Raw genomic sequence first — 20,024 nt, forward strand, 5'->3', positions numbered from 1 at the left:
GTATGCAAACGTGTATATTGCCGGACTGCATTATGAAAGAGGGAAACTCGTAACGATGGTTTCAAATGTCAAAGTCAAGATGGTGGCCGATTGAATTACTGTATGTGCTTTGTAACATTGTTGTCATGTTGGTTAGTTTTTGTTGTTTTCGTTTCTGTCATGACTTAGGTTTAGTTGGTCTGTTTTTTTGTTTGATTTTTGCTGTCGTGTTTCCTTTGTTTTGGTCAGGATTGTTTTCGTGCACCTGTGCTAGTCTTCCCTCCACCTGTGTCAGCCAATCGGTTCAATTGTGTCTTGTTCAGGTGTGTCTCATTTATGCTGCATTCGAGGATGGTCGGACATGTCCGAGTTGTTTGTTTTTTTCCCAGTTCCAACCTGAAAGCGTTCGAGGTGAAAGTAAACAATCAAAATGGCGGCTAGTGATAAATTGTTTGTTTTTTTATTTTGGTCCTCAAAACTCATTTTGACCTCCTGCAAAATTACCTTCTCGGAATTTTGCTTCATTTATTATTTTTATCTTATTTCATAAACGTTTCATGCAGGGCGATAGCGGCATACTGTCACATGCGTTATGTGAAGTTATGACAAATATTTATGAATAAGAAAGCTATCTAGTTTTATACTCAAGTAAATTATGTTTTACCATTCACGGTCTGTGTTTCCAAAGGGGTCACCATTATAGAGTGACGTCACTTTGTGGTCCGTCGCTGAAGTCTTTTTGTTTTTGTTTTGTTTTTTTTCCCCAACTTCGCAAGTGGAATTTCCGAGTTCCTGTACACACTTCCTGGTTTGAACTCGGAAAAGTCAGACTTCTGACCATCCTTCGTTTTTAGTCTTTGTCAGTCCATTGTCATTTCCCCACCTCACGTCTCTTGTCTAGTTTATTACTTTGGCTATGGACGTTGTTTTTGTTTTGCCTGCCAGTGCCATGTTCAACACCTTGTTTTTTTTTTTGTTTTCGTAAATTTAAAAAAACCTTTGGCCTTCATCACTACCTCGCTGGGTTTGCTTATCTGCATTTGGGTCTGCATTCCCTCAACCCCCACACAAACATGACAATTGTTAATTGACATGCATCAGTAAAGATAATTACAAAAAATAAAGAATAACCAAACAATTGTAATTAAGGTGCCAGATACAGTGGCAAATGTTAGGACGGAAAAAAAATAGGCTTATAATGCTAGGTCAATAAGATTAAATTGACAATAATACAAGAAAAATGGAAAACACATCAGTTAGTACACTATGTCAAAACATTTCAAGTAACACATTCCTTTTTCTAATTTTTGTCAATGTGTACATGATATAGTAGAAAGCAGCCAGAACAGTGAAGTGTTAGCCACTCTCCAGTATTCCATTTATGGTTCCGTCCTGGTCATCACATTTATCATTGGCCATTTGCTAAAAAGTCAAAAAGGAAAAGCATCGATTTTGTTAGTAGTTAAATCCCTGAGATGCTCACTCAACTGAATGTCGTGCATGATGTCTGCATTTTTGCATGAGGCGTATCGTCCCCGAAAATTTAACGCTTAAACCAAACAGTCGTTGAAAAGATTTCGCCATATCAGTCTTTCTTTTTTTCCGCGTCTGCTTTGAGAGCATCAAATTTATCGTTTTTGGATGAAGAAAAAGCACCAGGATGTCCAGAAGTGCATTCTTTGAAGTCTGGATCAGATTCGGCACACCGCAGTACCCTGACTCAACGAGAGCGGAACGAGGCGGCAGCGAGCATGTCGGCACCTGCCCAGAGTTGGGAGTTCACCTGGTGCAACAACAAAGAAAGGATGATTGGAGAAAGAACAATGATGTCATTCCTGAAAGAGTCTCGCTTAACACTTTTGTTACTTGTTTTGTGTGGTTGTAAATGTCCAACGTTTCTTTTGTCTGCGAGGATGTGATTAAAAAAAAAAAAAAAAAAAAGGAACAAAGAGGAATGTGAAGCCTGTAATCTTGATTTCAACAAAAGCAGCTTGCTGATCTGTGACTTTATCGATGGACGTTTATGTATTGTGCGTGCGGGCTCTCGGGGTGAGTGGGTTTGTGTATGTGAAAAAGGCAACGAGGGTGTTAAAAGCAGCACAGGAAACAACTTCAGAGAGGAAGTTGGCGATGGATTCGGGGAAGCGGTCTCGAGGCCACTTTGATTTTCTTTTCCTAAGATGGTGATCAGCAGCGCGAGTGAAACCCAGTGGAAAAAAAAAAAAAAAACACACTTGCAAACATTGCCTGCAAATCATGTCAGCTTATTAGAGGTTGAATATATGATTGCATGATGTAAGAAGATTAACGAAGAGAAAGATGAGGATTCGGTTTTCTCCATGCTCTAATCATCTGAATTTCATTGAGCAAAGTAAAAAATCCGCAAGTTCTAAAATAAAAGAAACACATTTTTCCAGGAATGAATCTCAACAACTGCATTTTTATAGAGGCAGCTCAGTGGTGATACATCCGTGAGTAAAATGATAAAATGATAGCATGTCCTTGTCATTTATGACATAGGTGGGCAACCTGAGCATTTTTTTTTATTTTTTATGTATTTATTTTTATTTTTTTTCACTAATAAAAACTCAAATTCTAAATAACAATGTAGAATCCTGGTTGTAAAGTGTCTCAGATTGTAGTAAAAAATAAATAAAAATAATAATAATTTAATTAATGTATTTATTTTGATAGAATTATTTTTTTTTATTAATTTAACTTGGTTTCTCCCAAATTTTCACAGCTTTTATTCTAAACAGATTTACCCCACACCACATGATTTTATTTTATTTTTTATTTTTTTATTTTTTTACACAAACACAAGTGGTGACACTCCCGAACATGAGGTTGGGAAAGTTCTGTATTCTTGGAACATTTTTTTTTTTTTTTTTTTTTTTGTAGCTCTGCCCGCTGCATGTGCATGCACGTGCGTGTGCTCTTATGTGCGAGTTTGTTTATGAGCACATGTGTATTTGTTTTGCTCTTAAGTGGTATTTTCCTCTTGGAGCACTTTCACTGGAAAACCGTTTCTCTCATGTGCCAGCTGAGCATGCCAAGCACAGCTGTTTTAAAAGCATGCAAATTTCATAGATTTGTTTCATATTCACATATTGATGTGTATATATATCAACTGTGCTCATATGTTGAATATTCCTTTTGAGTGTAGTTTGGCCTCATCTGATCTGATCTCAATCTCTGTTGCAGGACTCTGAGATGATGTCACAACCTGAGTCAGATCAGATTCCTCCAGTTGAGCACAAGGTGATATACATTATGAATGTACTTTAAACATTCAAATGTGCTTACTTTGTGTCTAATTATCCACACGGTGTCCATGTTTTTCTACCTTGTGTCTTAATACCATGGCTATTAACACAATTTGAGGGCCTGCTCTAGCATTAGTATTTTTATATTCTTGCTTTAACTTTGTAATTATTTTATTATTTCTAAGTTATATTTATGGATGAGAATTGATAAGACTTTAGCAATTCCTTTTCCAACCATTATGCTTGGTGTAGAGATGTCTTGACAGTGTCTCACCTTCATCATCACAGCGTCAGCACTGTATATTTACTAAATTACGGTATACATTTTTGGTTTTTTTTTTTTTTTGACCTTTGCAATTGTGATTGTTTGCAGTCGGCACCTCTGGATCTGATTGACACGGGGAAGGCTCTCAAGGTTCAAACAGCCACCCCTCATCTGGTTAGCCTGGGCAGTGGCAGACTAAGCGTGGCCATCACTCTGCTGCCACTCAAAGAAGGTAAAGTGAATGTTGTGCGATAAACCATTTACGGCAAATTGTTGAATGCAACATTTTCAGCCAGCCGGGTGCGTCGAAGTGACCTTAACTGATTCCGTATGCGGCGTAAAGAAGAAAAAAAACAATGCGTCTTTGGGTCAAAAGTTCTTTTGGAACAGCTGATGGATAGCATCCAGCAACTACAAGCACACATCCAGTACGGTAGTGGATAATTCCCAAGTCGAGTATTTTTTGGTTTTGGTTTTTCTACCGCCCTCTACAGGGTGTATCTGTAATTGTCTGCGCTGTCAATTACTATATAGCATTTTTGCACTTTTTTTTTTTTCCCCCGTAAATCAAATGATGACGTTTGTTGCAACTGACTTTTCCTCACTCATCTACCAGACTGACACTCTTACATCTGAGTGAGGAATCCCGTTAATGCGTGGGAGCAAAATGTTTGGTGAACAAACACTCTCTCATCACCAAACATTCAAATGAAAAATAATTTAAAAAAATGTTTGTAAAGCACCCTTTATGCAAATTGTTTATGTACAGTCTTCCCTCGCTATAACGTGGTTCACTTTTCGCGGTCTCGCTGTATCGTGGATTTTTTTTTTAAGTGCAATTTTGCATATTTTGTTTGCAGTAATATACCCATTTTATAAAATTTATGAAGTTTTGAACATTATCAATGTTTGAACAAGAGAGAATTGTGAGAACATGTAAATGCCTCAATGAGAAAAGTGTCTAAATTGTGCGGTCGGGGATTTTAGAGCCTTAAAACATTTATAAGAATTGTAAAACATAAAGCTAACTACTTTGCGGATTTCATTTATTGCGGGTATTTTTTGGAAACCGAACCCCAGCGGAAAACGAGGGAACACTGTATTTCCTTTGTGTGCTAGTATGCAGCAACATGCACAAAATAGGGAAAATAATGAAGTAATTCTTCATGTTGAAGGCGTGACCCGTATCGGACGAGAAGATGCCCCAATTCCTCAAGATGTCACCATCCAGGGTCCCGGAATCGAGGCCGAACACTGCCTCATCTTCAATGAAGGTCATTTCTCGTTTACTTTTCCTTGAGTGACTTCGAATTCTCGCGTGTGGTACAATATTCCATCAAAACTATAAACAAGAGGACATCATAGATTGATGAGTTAATGTCATTAGACTATAACTATTCAGACAAATTTGATTTATGCTGTCTCCGTAGCCAATAATAGCAATGTGACTTCCTCTGTGGTCTCTGCATGCAATATCATTTCTAAATGGGGAAAAACAACAATTTGCCAATAAGCTATATTAGTATGTTAACTAATTGCCTTTCCTTCTCAGGCGGCGTAGTTACGTTGGATCCATGTGGTCACCTCTGCAGTCTAGATGGGGTCCAGGTCACGGTGCCCACACCACTCACTCAGGGTAAGCCTTAAAAAAACAAACATACAAACAAAAACACGTTTGCTGTAATAGTACATAAAAGTGTACTTCCGAGGTAACGTGTCGTTTAAGGTGACCAATCACATTTTCTGGAAAAATGTGCCTCAAATCATGGCCCAGTGGTAGAGTAGAGTGGTCATTTCCCATCCATGATGTTGTGGGTTCGATCCTCATCCCCGAAGTGTCCTTGAGCAAGACACTTAACACCGATTTGCTCCATCTGTGAAAAGCGTTACAGTGCTCCCTCGTTTTCCGCTGGGGTTCGGTTCCGAAAAATACCCGCAATAAATGAAATCCGCAAAGTAGTTAGCTTTATGTTTTACAATTCTTATAAATGTTTTAAGGCTCTAAAATCCCCGACCGCACAATTTAGACACTTTTCTCATTATTATTTTTCCCTGGCCTTCAGCACATAGTATTACTGATATTTACAAGCAGTAGACTGGCATGAATTTGTTTATATTATTTTATGTGTGTTGTGATTTCCAAGTATGTTTTTATATTTTATCTGGTTTTATTATCTTATTTTATGTGCAGCACTTTGGTTCCATTGTGGATTTTTAAATGTGCTATACAAATAAAGTTGATTGATTGATTGATTGATTGAGGCATTTACATGTTCTCACATTTCTCTCTTGTTCAAAACATTGCTAATGTTCAAAACTTCATAAATTTTATAAAATGGGTATATGACTGCAAACAAAATATGCAAAATTGCACTTAAAAAAAAATCTGCGCTACAGCGAGACCGCGAAAAGTGAACCGCGTTATAGCGAGGGAAGACTGTATACAAATAAAGCTTCCACACAGGAAAAGTCTTTTGCTAACTATTGCCCCCTACTGGCTGATAATGCGAAGTGCTGGGAAATGACGTCATCGCTTCTACTGTACGTTCATGTGTATGTGCGTGTGACTAATTATGTGTGAGTGAAAGGGGGGCTGCGGTTTGGTTTATCCTACATTCCTTTCCATGTGCGCATGATTTATCACATGCATGAATTCCTGTAAGTTTGCACGCTTCATATGTCATGTGCGTGCGTCTGTATGGGCGCGCGCGCGCGTGCATGTTGGTTCGTGTGTCCGCATGTACTGTATGCTGATCCCAGTACCGGCACTTCACATTACGTACTTCTGGTTGAGCTTCATGACTCACATATTCCAGCAGCTGCAAAGCATTTAGTATGCTACAAGAAATCTGCAACTAACTGATTTCGCTTTTCCTTGTCGTAGGCCTACTTTAGTTAGTAGTTTTGCTTTTGTGTCATTTTGGGTTAAATATTAACAAGCCTGTCTGTTTTCTTGCTGTGCCTGGCCGATTCAAATATTGACATTGTTTTGCAATGTCTACATCAGTCAGGACATATTGTTGAAAAATAAGTCATTTAGAAAACGTGTGTTTAAAAAATCAAAATAAAAAAATCTGGCTTCATTACGATACGAACGAACAGAAAGCTTGCTCAATTGCCAGGAAAATATATATATTTGTGCCACATTCTTGGGGGGGAAAAAAAGTTTTAAACAATATTTGTGTCATATTTATATTTTAAAACCTGTTGTGTCATTTGGTTTCATTTAGGTTCATAATCAATTAAGAGGTAGAATCACGTTGTTGTTGTTGTTGTTGTTTTGTTATCATCCTTGCTTGAATTGTCATTATTAGCCTGGTGTGTTTTACTATATGGGTCGATTTAAGTAACGTTGAAGTACGCTACACGAAATGAAAAAAAACATAAGGAAGACAGACAAAAGAAGCGTTGCAGTTGCAGGGGGTTGGTCGATCTGGAAATTCAACGCCTCCAACTCCGAGCAATCTTCGAACGTACCAACTATAAATGGTTGCGGTGTTGTTACCTGTTGAAATTTTTATTCTGTCATGTTGCACATTGCTTTTCTTTACATTTCCTATTCTGATATAAGACTTGAATGATCATTTTGACCAAATCCCGAAGACGCTACTCACTCAAACCCGCGTAGCGCACCCCTTTTTTTTGTTTCCAAGGTAGTTGGTACAGTCCACAACTGGATGTAAATCAGCGAACTTTCTTTTGCATCACACGGACATTCGAGCAGACTCGAAGAGTCGCTGCTCACTCTTATGGATGAGCCAAGTAAACAACAGCAACTTGCAAACTAGCAAGAGTGAAGACAATCTTTCTTGTGCATTCTTCCGGAACAAATGTTTTGGCTTTGTGAAAAGCTAAAAGAAAGCCATTTTCTTGTGTCGTCACTGAATGGGACACAAAAGGTTAGTAACAAGGGATTCTTAGTTATTAGCAACCAGCTACTAGCTTCTTATATTTATATAATGGCAAACGCATTAGGAAGTGTGTTCTTAATTTTGCATTGTAGTGTATATTTTTTAAGCTGTTGCATTATGTTCTCCACCTGTATGTATACTGTGTTTCAAAATAGTTTATCTTGCGCCCACTTTATGTTCTTAAAATAATACGTTTCATAACTGGCAATGGTGTTTTTCCCCCACTGCCATAAGCACATTCGTGTTCATTGTGGCCATCTGTTTGTCCCTTTTGTGATAAAAAAAAAAAGACTACTTTGAGGTCGCTTACCAGCTGATGGCATTGATTTTCCCTTGGAAACAAAAAAAAAATCACTACAGCTGATTGCCTGCAATTGCATCGCATTGTCGTCCCATCTGCCTGCATTGGTCACATTGATCTGATCACTGCTATTTACACACTTTTGTGAAGACTTTTACGGTTATATTTTGCTATGCAGTGTAAATTAGTCTCACCTACAGTCAAATTGTCAAATGTCCCATGCCACCTTTTTTTGTTGTTGTTGTCCAGACTTGACAATAACCTTGGACGTACCTCGGAGGGGTGGTTGCTTACTTGCTTAGCTTTGGATGTTCACATGCAAGTGTGTCAAAGTGCCCCCAGGCTGTGACGACTGACCCAATGCCTGAAAACAAAACCTGCTTCATTGTCCGCAGTATTATTGTGGCCTGAAGTCGCCCCAACCACTTTCATGTATCACTTCTGTTCCTTTTTTTTTCTTCTTTTTTTTTTTACTGTATGTATGCAACATTTGCGTCATTATCTTTCTCTTGAGCTTATCTAGTCGCCTGTTTGACTATCGCCTGCTGTTGTTCCCTCCTGGCCAGCCGTCTCGTGTTGCCTGATGGATTGATGATGCTTTTTGGATAAGATGTGGATTATCTGTTTACTGTGCGCGCGTGTGAGACAGATTGACCGACTGACCCGATCAACAGCGACTCCCTTGAGAAAGACCAGTCTGCGGTTTTATGATGTTACCGCCCCGCTTGTGTGCCTCAGAGAGCCTTAATATGCGGTTTGGAGGCCAATTTACACTCCCAATGGGAAGTCAGTGGCGTGTTGAGTCTAAGCATCTTTGTCTTGAATGAATACATTTTACATTTAGATCATTTTGTTGCAACCGGAGACTGCCACATTTTATGGTTGTAAAAAAAAATTAAAAAAAATGCTGTTTTATGGTTGTACTATTTGGGGCAGAATTAAAAAGGGAGAAAGTGAAATGAAGGGAAAAATAGTCTGAAATCAGCAGCTGTCGTCTTTCTCTTAGATACCCGCTAAACATTATTTGGGGAATATTATTTGATATTTGTTATAACCCAACCCAACAAGAGACCATTTCAGTTTGTTTAGCCATCCTCGGGGATATTGTTTATCAAATGTGTTAGTCTTTAAGTTGTATTGCATTTGAAAAGGAATATTTTTAATGTTCCTGTGATGTTCTGATTTTGTTCTCGTGGTTGCGATTCTGCATTTTTTTTGTTTCTAGTCAGTGTTTCAGTGTCGGTGACCCACGAAGCTGTTAACGTCACTTCTTCTAAGCAAATGTTTGACATGAGGTTGTTGTAATTGGTAGGGGTGTGAATTGCCTAGTACCTGACGATTCGATTCGTATCACGATTCACAGGTCACGATTCGATTCGATACCGATTAATCCCGATACGAATGGTCACGATTCGATACCGATTAATCCCGATACGAATTTATAAGTCGATTGTTGCGATTTTTTTTCATTCATATTTAGAAAATACTAATCAGTAAGCTTGTAGAGTGTAAGATTTATATGAAAATGTATTATTTATTTATCTGAAATTTCAGTCTTATAGAGGTTGTAATCTGTTTCATGTTTGAACAGCATTAAAATAAAAATATTAAGGCTTAATGTGCCGTTCATATAACATTCTTCCATGCTCAAGGTGTGAATCCTAAAAAAAAAAAAAAAAAAAAAAAAAAAAAAAAAAAAAAAAAAAAATCGATTCTGCCGATTATTGAATCGATTCGAGAATCGCGCGATGTAGTATCGCGATATATCGCCGAATCGATTTTTTTTTTTAACACCCCTAGTAATTGGTTTGTTTTTCATTCTTTACCGATGCTCTCAATTTGGCTGCGTCTGCGCTGATGCGAACCAAAATCGAGAAACCGTTTCAAGTTTCCTCTCCCATAACAGTGTGGCAAGAGTGTAATTTAGTGCACTCTCGAGCTGAAGAAATTGAGTCCAGATTCGAGTCGAGAAAACGACATCTGCATCCTCAAAGACGCTGAGGTTTGTCTTTGGAGTTGGCGAGCTTTGAATGATCTTATAAAAGGACTTTACAGACTGTTGCCAAGTTGAACTGTTCAACATGGAGTTTCAGGAAACAACAAATGAGATTTTTTAATCACATTTTGTGTGATTTCTTAAAATAAACACCTTGTTTAACTCATTGACTGCCATTGACGGAAAAAGACGTCAAATAATGTATTTTTGCTGGGCTGGCACACAATGTGCCAATATATTTTGTGATTATATTGCAGCCTCCTTTTTTCTTTTTCTTTTTTTTTTTAAGGCAAATGTTCCTTAAAAATCCATCAATTTTGGTTACATCTCATCTTAAGTCATTGACTGCCATTGACGGAAAAAGACGTCAAATAATGCATTTTTGCTGGGCTGGCAGTGAATGTGTTAAGATTGCAACCATCAATCCAATGTTTGAGCAAACTCTTCCGTTATAAAAAAAAAAAAAATGCTTGCAAGTGTAGTTCCAACAAGTAATTTAATCGAGGAATAAAATGATTAATTGCCATGTTGTTTATTTGTCTTCAGATGAGAGGAAGTTGAGAGGAACCATGTGAACAAATCAGGCCAGCGCTCTCGCGTGGATTTTAACAGCTGGCACACGGCGAGCTTTTATCGAGAGTCGGAAATGAGAATTTGACAAGAGCGAGATGTGCGCGCGCATGCCTTTTGCGTTTGCTCCGCTGGGGGGCGACCGTGAGTCACAGCACGTGACCTAAACGTCTCGCTATTCCAAACACATGTTGTGAGATCTTGATCACAGCAAGTTGTCGCTTCTCAGAGATCATCATCGTTTTGTTTTTTTTAAGTCAAGGGATGCCGCTTCCTCACAGTGTGCATGCGACACTCTTAAAGAGTGTTTATATATAAAAGTGTGATGCATTTGTGACGTTCAACAGCCCAGCTGTGCAGACTCAACATTTCATGTGCGTGGCCACGTCGCCTTGCGCAGACAAATTACAGCTTGGAGAGGTGCAAAGCGCCGCTTTTTAGCAATCACAACGTGGCTTGTGACCTAACACTATTACTTCAAATTAGGTTGCTAAAGCACCAACAAAAATGTACAAAGAAGAAAGGATAGGAAGGAGGAGTTTGAGTCCCCCCAAACAGCATTCAGACTTTTTCCATTTGTCTTCTCACTCTATCTTCCTGCTTCCTCAGAGGTTTGCTATGACCTCAAGTCCAAGGAATCTGCTGCAGACGAACTGTAATGGAGTTATTCGGTTGAAGGACTTCAGATACTCACTCTGGTTTCATGTCAAAATTGTGATACGTTTTCCAATGCTTTAAGTGAAATGAATTCTTAAAAGTGTTTGTTTGTTTTTCTTCTTTTAAAAGGCAAATATTTAAAAATGGGAGGGTAGAGTGTGGTTTGTTGTCACACTGACGTTATCTTCTCCACCAGAGGGCGCAACCATTTTTGCATAGCCCCAAAGTAAAAAATGTTGACTACTGTATTCTGTTTTGGGAAGAAAAAAAAGTGTCTTCCCGATAAAAATCCTAACAGTGATGCATGTGGACCTGTTAGAGGAGAGATTATACCTCAGTTATTGTTCTGTTTTAAGATAAATTGCCATGAGCAAGTATGGCAGTTTGGGGCTAAATTTCTCAAAATTTTAGGGTTAGTTGTCACATGTGACATACTGTATTCAAAGAATGGGTCAAGAAAAACACATCCCTGGCAAATTGGTTTACGTAGGCCCGATTTGCCATTTGGATGATAAGCCTGAATTGTGAGGAAATGAAGTTGTCACTTTCAGGTTTTGTTTTTAGTGTTTATAAATGGATCGTCCAGTTGTTGTTAGGACAATATGTCCACATTTCAGGCTTTTTTTTTTTTGTAATTCAATTTAATCTTGAATTTTCAGTTAAAGGGGAAAGATGAGATCCATGGCCTACAATAACATGCCAGCAGTTCATAATGTTCAGTCCAAATGTCCGATGCATGTTGCATCATATTATGTAAACCTTTGCTCAATGGCGATTTATTTAATTTCTTTCAGGCTTAATGATAAACATTTTCTGTGCCTGGCTGTTATAAGTTTCCCTTTTAACTTTGAAAAAATAGCAATACGGGTAATTTTGTCCTCATTTTCATTTCAAAATCTAGTGTGACATCTTACCCATATTAGTGAGACAACTTACCCGATGTTCACAGTCACACTATTTATTTGATTGTTCATAATTCTACATTGACACAAATATGCACGTGACATGAATACTAAATACAGTTCCTTGTCAAAGTATTAGTCCCACTTGAATCTTTTGACCTGTTGCCACATTTCAGGCTGTAAACATAAAGATATTTAAAAAAACTAATTAAAAAAAAATGACAGATGTTGGGCAAGCAATTCCAAGCCATTGTCGGTCCCAAACCCATATAAAAATAAACCGAGTTATGTCAGGAAGGCCCATATTTACTTGTCATCACCAAGATGGCCACAGCATCTATTTATGGCGCCTTTCAAATATGTTGTGATGGTCCTTGATTCATTTATTTCTCGGGTATTCCAGCGACGTGATCGCAATGAATCTGGAGTCGGAACTTTCTAGCTGTGTGTCACTTTCTCTTGTGAAATATTTGGACAGCTGTTACCGCCTGTATGCATTACCGAGGTTATGACCCCGACGTCTTGTTTAATTCTTGGCCTTTCTCAGCCTAATTGATGGTCAGAGCAAACGTTGCGGTCGAGAAGGGCTGCTAGTGCAAAAAGCATGCAAGCTGTGGATAAATATTACTGCACTGTGTAGCATGCTGTAGTTGACCCTCGCGTACTCACGGATTTGCACGTTTGTGATTTTTATTTTTTTTTTCTCACCAAAATTGTTTTTAATATTTTTAATTTTTGGGTTTTTATTGATGCTTTCCCTTGATTTATTTATTTCTACTCCAGCTTCTCCAATTTTCTATGGAAAACATCAATTGAATGTTGATCAGCATTTTTGAAGATAAAAATGATTTCCTTTCTCCCAATACATTCCAATGAGCATCAATTTAACTGGCCCGGTCCCCAACTCTTAAATGTGACCTTTTCCTTCCTCAGGTTATTCCCTGTGTCTCGGTAAGTCCTACTTCTTCCGGTTCAACCATCCCGAAGAGGCAAGCAGAATGAAGAGCATGCTTCCTCAAAAGAGCCCCGTGTCCGCCCTCGCCTACAATACAGGTACACAGAAACAAGAATGCACTTTTTTTTTTTTTTTTTTTTTTTTTTTCTTCCGTGGGTGATGTGGCAGAAAATGTTGAAGGGCAAGGAGGGGGTCCGTGGGTGGGAAGTGCGCACTCGTATTTTGTTCCAAAATACACACTCTCATCGTCAAGCATGGTTAAATTTAAAACATATTGGAATGTTTTTGTCATGTGGTGCCCCCCCCCCCCCCTTGTTTCCACGGTGATACAGCTGGACTCGATTCGTCTTCTCAGTGATTGATCGAGTTGTGAGGAAGTGTGCGCGCACGTGCGTGTCTGTGTGTTAAACCTTAACTCATTCGCTCCCAATAACGTGTAAATCCGTTTTTTTTTTAATGTTCTAACTGTCCCAAAGACGTATTTATACGTTTTGTTTTTGTTTGTTTTTTTATGCGAGAGCATACAGAAGGCTTTGATGCAGCCTCTCAACTGAAGAAATGTTAGTTATTACACAAACAGCCAGCAGGTGGCAGCAGAGCAAAAGGAGATCAACCAGGGCCATGTAGAAAAAATGCAAAATTACTTTAAACAGATTTGTGAAAACTGCTGAAACTTAGCTCTCTTCTAATGCTAATTGCTGCAAAACGGAAACAGATAGAAACATACATTTTTTTTTCCCCTGATGAAAGAAGAGACTTTAATCTTTCTTTTGGTAGGTTCCATGCTTTTATAGCAATTGAACACAATATTCTGTGGGCCTTGCAAAATCAGTCAAAATCCAGTAAAACAGCCGGGAGCGAACGGGATTGCGAAATGTGAAAATGGCGGCGAGTGAATGAGTTAAATAGTTGCTTAATTTTTAGATTCTCATACTGTAGTTTTATTATGCAGCATTTGGTTTATTTTACACTTGGCAAGTAGGTATGTTTTCCTATGGAGAAAATCTGGAAATGGATTGTCTTTGCCAGTTTGCTGTGTTATCAACAAAAAAAAAAAAAAAAATCTTCACCTTCATACTGTCGCCTGCCAACACTCACAGCAAACGCGATTGTTCTCACACAAAGGAAGCGGGAGAAGAAAGAGGAGAGTTGATGCATGCCAGACCTACCAGGATAAATCTGCCCATTTATGGACACACAAACCTTAACACTGTGCGTGCGTGTGTATGCATGTGTGTCGCGAGATCTCATGATGCCTTTCATTTTCCGCCACATTTCTTTTCTGCCACGTAAAGTTTGACATTCTCTCACACAGAGAGCCCAACCGGTTACTAGGACAGAATAACGCAACTCAACAAAACAGCACATTTCCATGCTAAAAAACACGTTTGCGTACAGGTATGTCCACGTTATAATCGCATGCTTGTTTCCCTCAAACGGAGTCACTGTTGTTTCATTGTCAGACATTTTTTTTTTTTTTACGTGTGGTTGTTAAACACTGGGTGGTCTGCGAGAGACCACTGTAATGGCGCCTTTTCCACATTAAGCCACAGCTAAATACAAATGTGCACGTTTCCACCCAGCTGCTAGGTGAGATTTCAAATAACGGGGACAGAATAAATATAGAACGTGCTAATCTCAGCAATGTATGTTTTGCCAAGTCAGACCTTTATTGGTTCATGTCACATTTAGCAGGAACTGGGCAAAAAAATAAGAGCTAAATCTGAGTTTAGGAATTTCACTAGCACTGAAACAGTTAACTCATTCACTCGCCGCCATTTTCACATTTCGCAGTCCCGTTCGCTCCCGGCGGTTTTACTGGATTTTGACTGATTTAGCAAGGCCCACAAAATATTGTTTTTATGGCTATAAAAGCATGGAAGCTACCAAAAGAAAGATTAAAGTCTCTTCTTTCATCAGGAAAAAAAAAAGTATGATTCTATCTGTTTCCGTTTTGCAGCAATTAGCAATTGAAGAGAGCTAAGTTTCATCAGTTTTCACAAATCTATTTAAAATTGTAAGTAATTGAGCTTTTTTTTTCTACATGGGTCTGGTTGATCTCCTTTGCTCTGCTGCCACCTGCTGGCCGTTTGTGTAATAACTACCATTTCTGCAACCATTCTTTGCAGTTGAGAGGCTGCATCAAAGCCTTCTGTATGCTCTAGCATACAAAAAAAAAACAAAAAAAACGAATAAATACGTCTTTGGGACACTTGCAACATTTAAAAAAAAACGTATTTATACGTTATTGGGAGCAAATGAGTTAAAAACGAAACTTTCTGAAGGGCAGTGGTGGGACTGTTGAGAATATTCCAAAAATATGTTAATTGGTTTCATTTCAAAAACTTACGCTAAGGAACTGTTTGTCTTGGATCTGACTTTTTTTTTTTTTTTTTTGTGTGTGTGTGTGAAGCGTGCACACACACACACACACACATTTTTTTCTACTCTTTGTAATTGTTGTGCTTGTATATTTGTGCAGCATTAATAATAATCTCCCTTTTTTTTTTTTTTTTTTTTAACCCCTCCTCCAGACTACCTGAAGTTCAGCAGCGATTTTAGCCACGCAGTCGTCGGCGGGACCAGCAGCCCACGGGGCATGCGCTCGGCCTCCGAGCTCCGGGATTTGATGGACACCCTGCAGCGCAAGAAAAGAGCTCTGGAAAACAGCCTGAGAGCCAATGGGAATAGCAACCCGTCATACTTGAGCGTGACGCAGGTCAGCTGTCACCGAGCACTGCCGCAGTGTTTGTTATTCTGGCTTGAGCTTGTAAGCGTCTTGTCTGGTTATTTGTCCTGGCATGTCCTGCACATGACGAGCCAGCGTTCGTACTTAACGTGCAACCTCAAACATGGCATTATTGTTTTGCTTTTTGTTTTGGCTTCTCCTTGAAATTATGACACACGCTTTGCTCATCCATCTCAATTGTTCAAATATGTATCAACCCTATAACGCCAAATGTTTCATATTCAATACAAGACATTTTGAGCCCTCTGTTTCATGAGTATATTGTTTTCCTATTAATAACCCTGATGTATATGATCTGACATGAAAAAAAACGTAAAAAAAAAAACAAAAACGTATAAATGTTATATTTTAAATGTATTAAGTGTCCCAAAGACACTTTTATATATATATATATATGCTAGCGCATACAGAAGACTTTGATGCAGCCTCTCAATTGCTGAGAACTGGTGAAAAAAAAAAAATGGTAGTAATTACAAAAACGCCCAACAGGTGGCAGCAGAGCATAATAGATCAACCAGGGCCATTATGAAAACAAGATGTTTCCCCACAATTCGAAGCAGATTTGTGAATAATGATAAAACTTAGCTATGTTCTAAAGCTAATTCCTGCAAAATGACAACAGATAGTTTTTATAGCAATAGAACACAATATTCTGTGGGCCTTGCAAAATCAGTCCAAATCCAGTAAAACAGTCGGAAGGGAGCGAAGCGGGTTGCTTCAGTGAAAATGACTGCGAGTGAATGAGTTAATAGTGGCAAATGTTCTTTCTGATTTTTGGAAATACTATGTTTGATTTGTCTGTTTATAATTTTTATTATATTTTTGACAGTTGTAAATGTATGAATTTAAAGCATTGTGACCGAAGGTATCAAATATGACACAAATCGAAAGTCATATATGGAAGTTGATTTTCAAAAAAATAAAATAAAATAAATTTTGTTTGTTCACGAAATACTCTATTTACAAAGAATACAAGTGTTTGCATATATTTCATGATTCGGGCTTAATAGGGTTAAATTGATTGTATGATGCGTGTATTCAGACATGGTAGTAATCTTGCTCTCTTTTCTGTTTTAGTCTCCACCCACCACGCCCATCACATCACTTTCCTCATCCTCATCAGCGTATCAGGAACAGGCAAGACGTTTCTACGGGGCCGATCGCCCCCCCGCGTCAATGAAATCCGCGCCCCCTCCATCGCCGTCTCGACGTTCAGACCATTCCTCGCTGCACACGCGTACGTCCGCTCGCAACCAGGACAAGTCGGGCGGCGGCGAGAGCCGACGTTTCCACGCCACGGCCTCTTCTCCGTTGTTGTCAACGTGGAACGGCAGAGGCTCGTCCGCTTCTGTATCTGGCGGGGATAGCTTGCTCCTTTCTCTACCTCCTTCCTCGTCCCACTCTCCATCCAACGGGGGCGCTGTCAGCATGCCCTCGAGCCCCCGTCTGGGACGGCGTAGCTACGGCAATCGAGAAGCTGCCCCGAGCGCCCGGACGAGGAAGTATTCCGCCGGTTCTCTAAATGGTATGACGGGAATCGGGCACAGCCGCTCGCTGCCCCGCCTTTGCCCCTCCCCGTCCCCCAGAGATCACAATAATGGCGTTCTGGCGTTATCAAATGTGCAGCCGCATCGCTCGGATGCTAGCAAACTTAGCAAAGATCATTACAACAACAACAACAACAACAGCTTCAACACCAGCCTCGACCTCAACCACAACTCCAGTAACCCCAACCAGCAACTCTCAAATAGGAATCAAGCGCATACGACAACTGAAGGAGAGAGCGTCGTGTCCATCTCGCTCTCCACCCTTAAGATGTCCGCCTGCAACGGCATCACTTCCTCCACAACATCCCCCCCCGACGTTACGATCCCATCCAAGAAGGGAGGCTCGTCTTCCCCTCGCGTGGCCAAGAAACTCAGCCTGACCTCCGCCAGCTCAGCGAGTTCCATCAGCTCCGCCGGCACCAACGCCGCGGAAACCGAGCTGTCTTTAGGGGAAAGGGCCCAAGCGTGGGCGGACCCGGAAGCGGCCGGTACCGCGGGCTTTGGCCGCGGCGAGAGGACGCCGGGCGGCTTTCGCGAAAGGCGGGGCAGTATCAGCTCGTTGAGTGGGAAGGAGGAACTGAGTGACTACCATCATCATCAGAAAGAGGAGCGACTCCGTGAGCAGGAGGTGGAGAGACTGGTGAGTTTCCAACATATTGTCGAACATCCGGTACAAACTATGAAGGAATTCCTGTATTCGCTCTCATACGTTATAAAATTGGCTTCTCAGGCGTGCCTTCAAGCATCTTAACACTGGTTGAGGCTCACCCCAAGACCACATTTGGCATGCAGCCCACACTAACAGCGCTATTTTTAAGATTTCACTTTGCTTTAGCGTGCACTTGTGTGTGATGCATGTTTATGTGAATCACGTGCCCGCGTGCGGTTTGGCCCGTGGAGGAAAATCGGTCAGATGTGGGCTAAAGGAAGGCAAGAAAATGAAAGGGCAGAGTCGAAAGAGCAGCAGGTGGATAAACATGCAGATGCGCAACATATAACTGGTCTCGGAATTCCCCTTCTCATAATTATCTCTTTTACATGGGTTGCGATGCTCAACGAAAGTATGCGCAAACAAAACTTTGACATTGCTGCCTGTTTGAGAAATGGCTCCAAGTGATAAATTGCGCTTTTTTTTAAATGTAAGCTTTTTTTTTTCTTTTATTGCAACTCTTATTGAAATAGAGGCGTATATATATATATATATATATAGAAGTATATACAGTGCATTACTGTATTCAGAGTACTAAACAGTGTGAGGATCAGTTTGACTGTATTATTCTGCCATCTAGTGGTCACAAAATAAAACGTCAGCCTATTTGTAGCTGCGTTAATGGCTTCACAACTTTGACAGATTAAAAGGCTTTGTAATTTCAAATTAAAAGCATTCATTGAATATAGATTGGCAACTTTTGAGTTTGTTTGTTGTTGCCGGAATCTCATATTTCTGTCTTTTCCAACTCTTCATGTTTTACCATCTGATTCAAATCCCCCAGCAGTAGCTTGTGCCCATTAGAATAGAACAAGGTGACAAACTAGCGACACAAGGATCTGGTTCACGTCGCACACTATAAATGGGATGCGTGCATATAGGCTCTAACTAGATTAGTGTTTGGTTCAGATGTTTTTTTTTCTGGAACACAATTCCCTAGAATGTGCATTGTTCTCTTGGTGGCATTTCCTGTGGTCTTGTTTAGATCCGAGTTGACAGCTGTGCACCTCCACATCAACTTGCACTCTCTCTCTCTCTCTCTCTCGTTCACTCTCCCTCAGACGCAGATCCGCATTCCTTTCCTCCGTCTTTCCCGTTCTAATATTACTTGATCATGCTGGTGCTTTAAATTCTCCCTCCCCTTTTTGCTGAAGTCGAACCCTGTAATCTGTCGCTGTGTCTCAGCCACACTGGACAGTGGCAACAAAAACCTCACTCGCGCTCGAGGGAATCTCAGTCGGGGGGGGTCGGTGGAAATACGCTCTTCAAAGGATGTAAAACCACATACGCAACTTGGTGGAAGAAGGTGCATTTTTGAATAATCACGGAGGGTTTTTTTGCCGTCTGCGATGCTTCCACAGGTAGTGTAAAAATTGGATTTATTTTAACGCTCAAGTGACTGTGACTGTCAAAATGGTGTTGTAAATCTTGGGATCTAAAGTAGAGGTGTACCTGATTTACAATATGTGTATGCATTTCAATGTGTTTTTTTTTTTACTGTATATGTAGTTTGTAATTTAAAATGTCCCCTTGGGAATTTTTCAAGCATCACTCGGGTTATATTTAACTATTATTCACTGCCACGGCACATGTGTGTTGTCCCTTTAGGAACGACAGCGTCTCGAGACCATCTTGTCCCTGTGCTCGGAGCTGGACCAGGACGGCGGTGGCTCGATTACAAATCCGGCATCTGCTGTGGCGGACCTCCAAAAGATCAACCAGGAGCTTCAGAAGCTTCAGTTGAATGACGACGCTGACGACGATGATGACGATGATGATACACCCTCGGTTTTCTCCAGCACCTCAGTCCTGAACGGATCCACGGGGAATGGACTCATTACGGAGAACGGCTACTACGATGCGGATCTCCTGGTACGACGGCGGCGCAGCAGTGGCGCTCGGGACAGCAGGGCGGAATCTCCGGCTGTCAGTCTGCGCAGCTTCGCCCCGTCACCCTCACCTCATACACAGAAGATAAATGAGGTAAAATTCACCAGACTAGTTACTAGGGGTGTCAAAAAAAAAATCGATTCGGCGATATATCGCGATACTACATCGCGCGATTCTCGAATCGATTCAATAAAAAAAACATCGATTTTTTTTTATTTATTTATTTTTTTTATTTTTTTTATTTTTTATTTTTTATTTTTTTTTAAAGAGCTCAGAATTGTTCATTCGGTAGTCTTACCGATTCAACGTCTTATCTTATCTTTTTTT

The 20,024-nt window shown here is 40.0% G+C and overlaps 1 protein-coding gene across 6 annotated transcripts in view; it reads left to right on the forward strand.

Annotated features, from left to right (window-relative positions):
* The window catches only part of phldb2b (pleckstrin homology-like domain, family B, member 2b), a 36,274-nt gene that overhangs the window by 2,214 nt on the left and 14,036 nt on the right, over positions 1-20,024 (forward strand). For 5 of the 6 annotated variants that reach the window (XM_077509016.1, XM_077509011.1, XM_077509012.1 and 2 more), the window contains exons 2-9: positions 3,184-3,240; positions 3,619-3,742; positions 4,686-4,784; positions 5,063-5,146; positions 12,781-12,900; positions 15,337-15,521; positions 16,629-17,738; positions 19,416-19,790. In XM_077509016.1, the coding sequence (XP_077365142.1) occupies positions 3,184-3,240; positions 3,619-3,742; positions 4,686-4,784; positions 5,063-5,146; positions 12,781-12,900; positions 15,337-15,521; positions 16,629-17,738; positions 19,416-19,790 (2,154 nt within the window). Of the gene's footprint in view, positions 1-3,183; positions 3,241-3,618; positions 3,743-4,685; positions 4,785-5,062; positions 5,147-6,314; positions 7,410-12,780; positions 12,901-15,336; positions 15,522-16,628; positions 17,739-19,415; positions 19,791-20,024 lie in introns of those variants that run through there. The other variant, XM_077509014.1, reaches the window with a different exon arrangement.

This window comes from Festucalex cinctus, chromosome 20 (assembly GCF_051991245.1).
Source record: "Festucalex cinctus isolate MCC-2025b chromosome 20, RoL_Fcin_1.0, whole genome shotgun sequence".
NCBI lineage: Eukaryota > Metazoa > Chordata > Actinopteri > Syngnathiformes > Syngnathidae > Festucalex > Festucalex cinctus.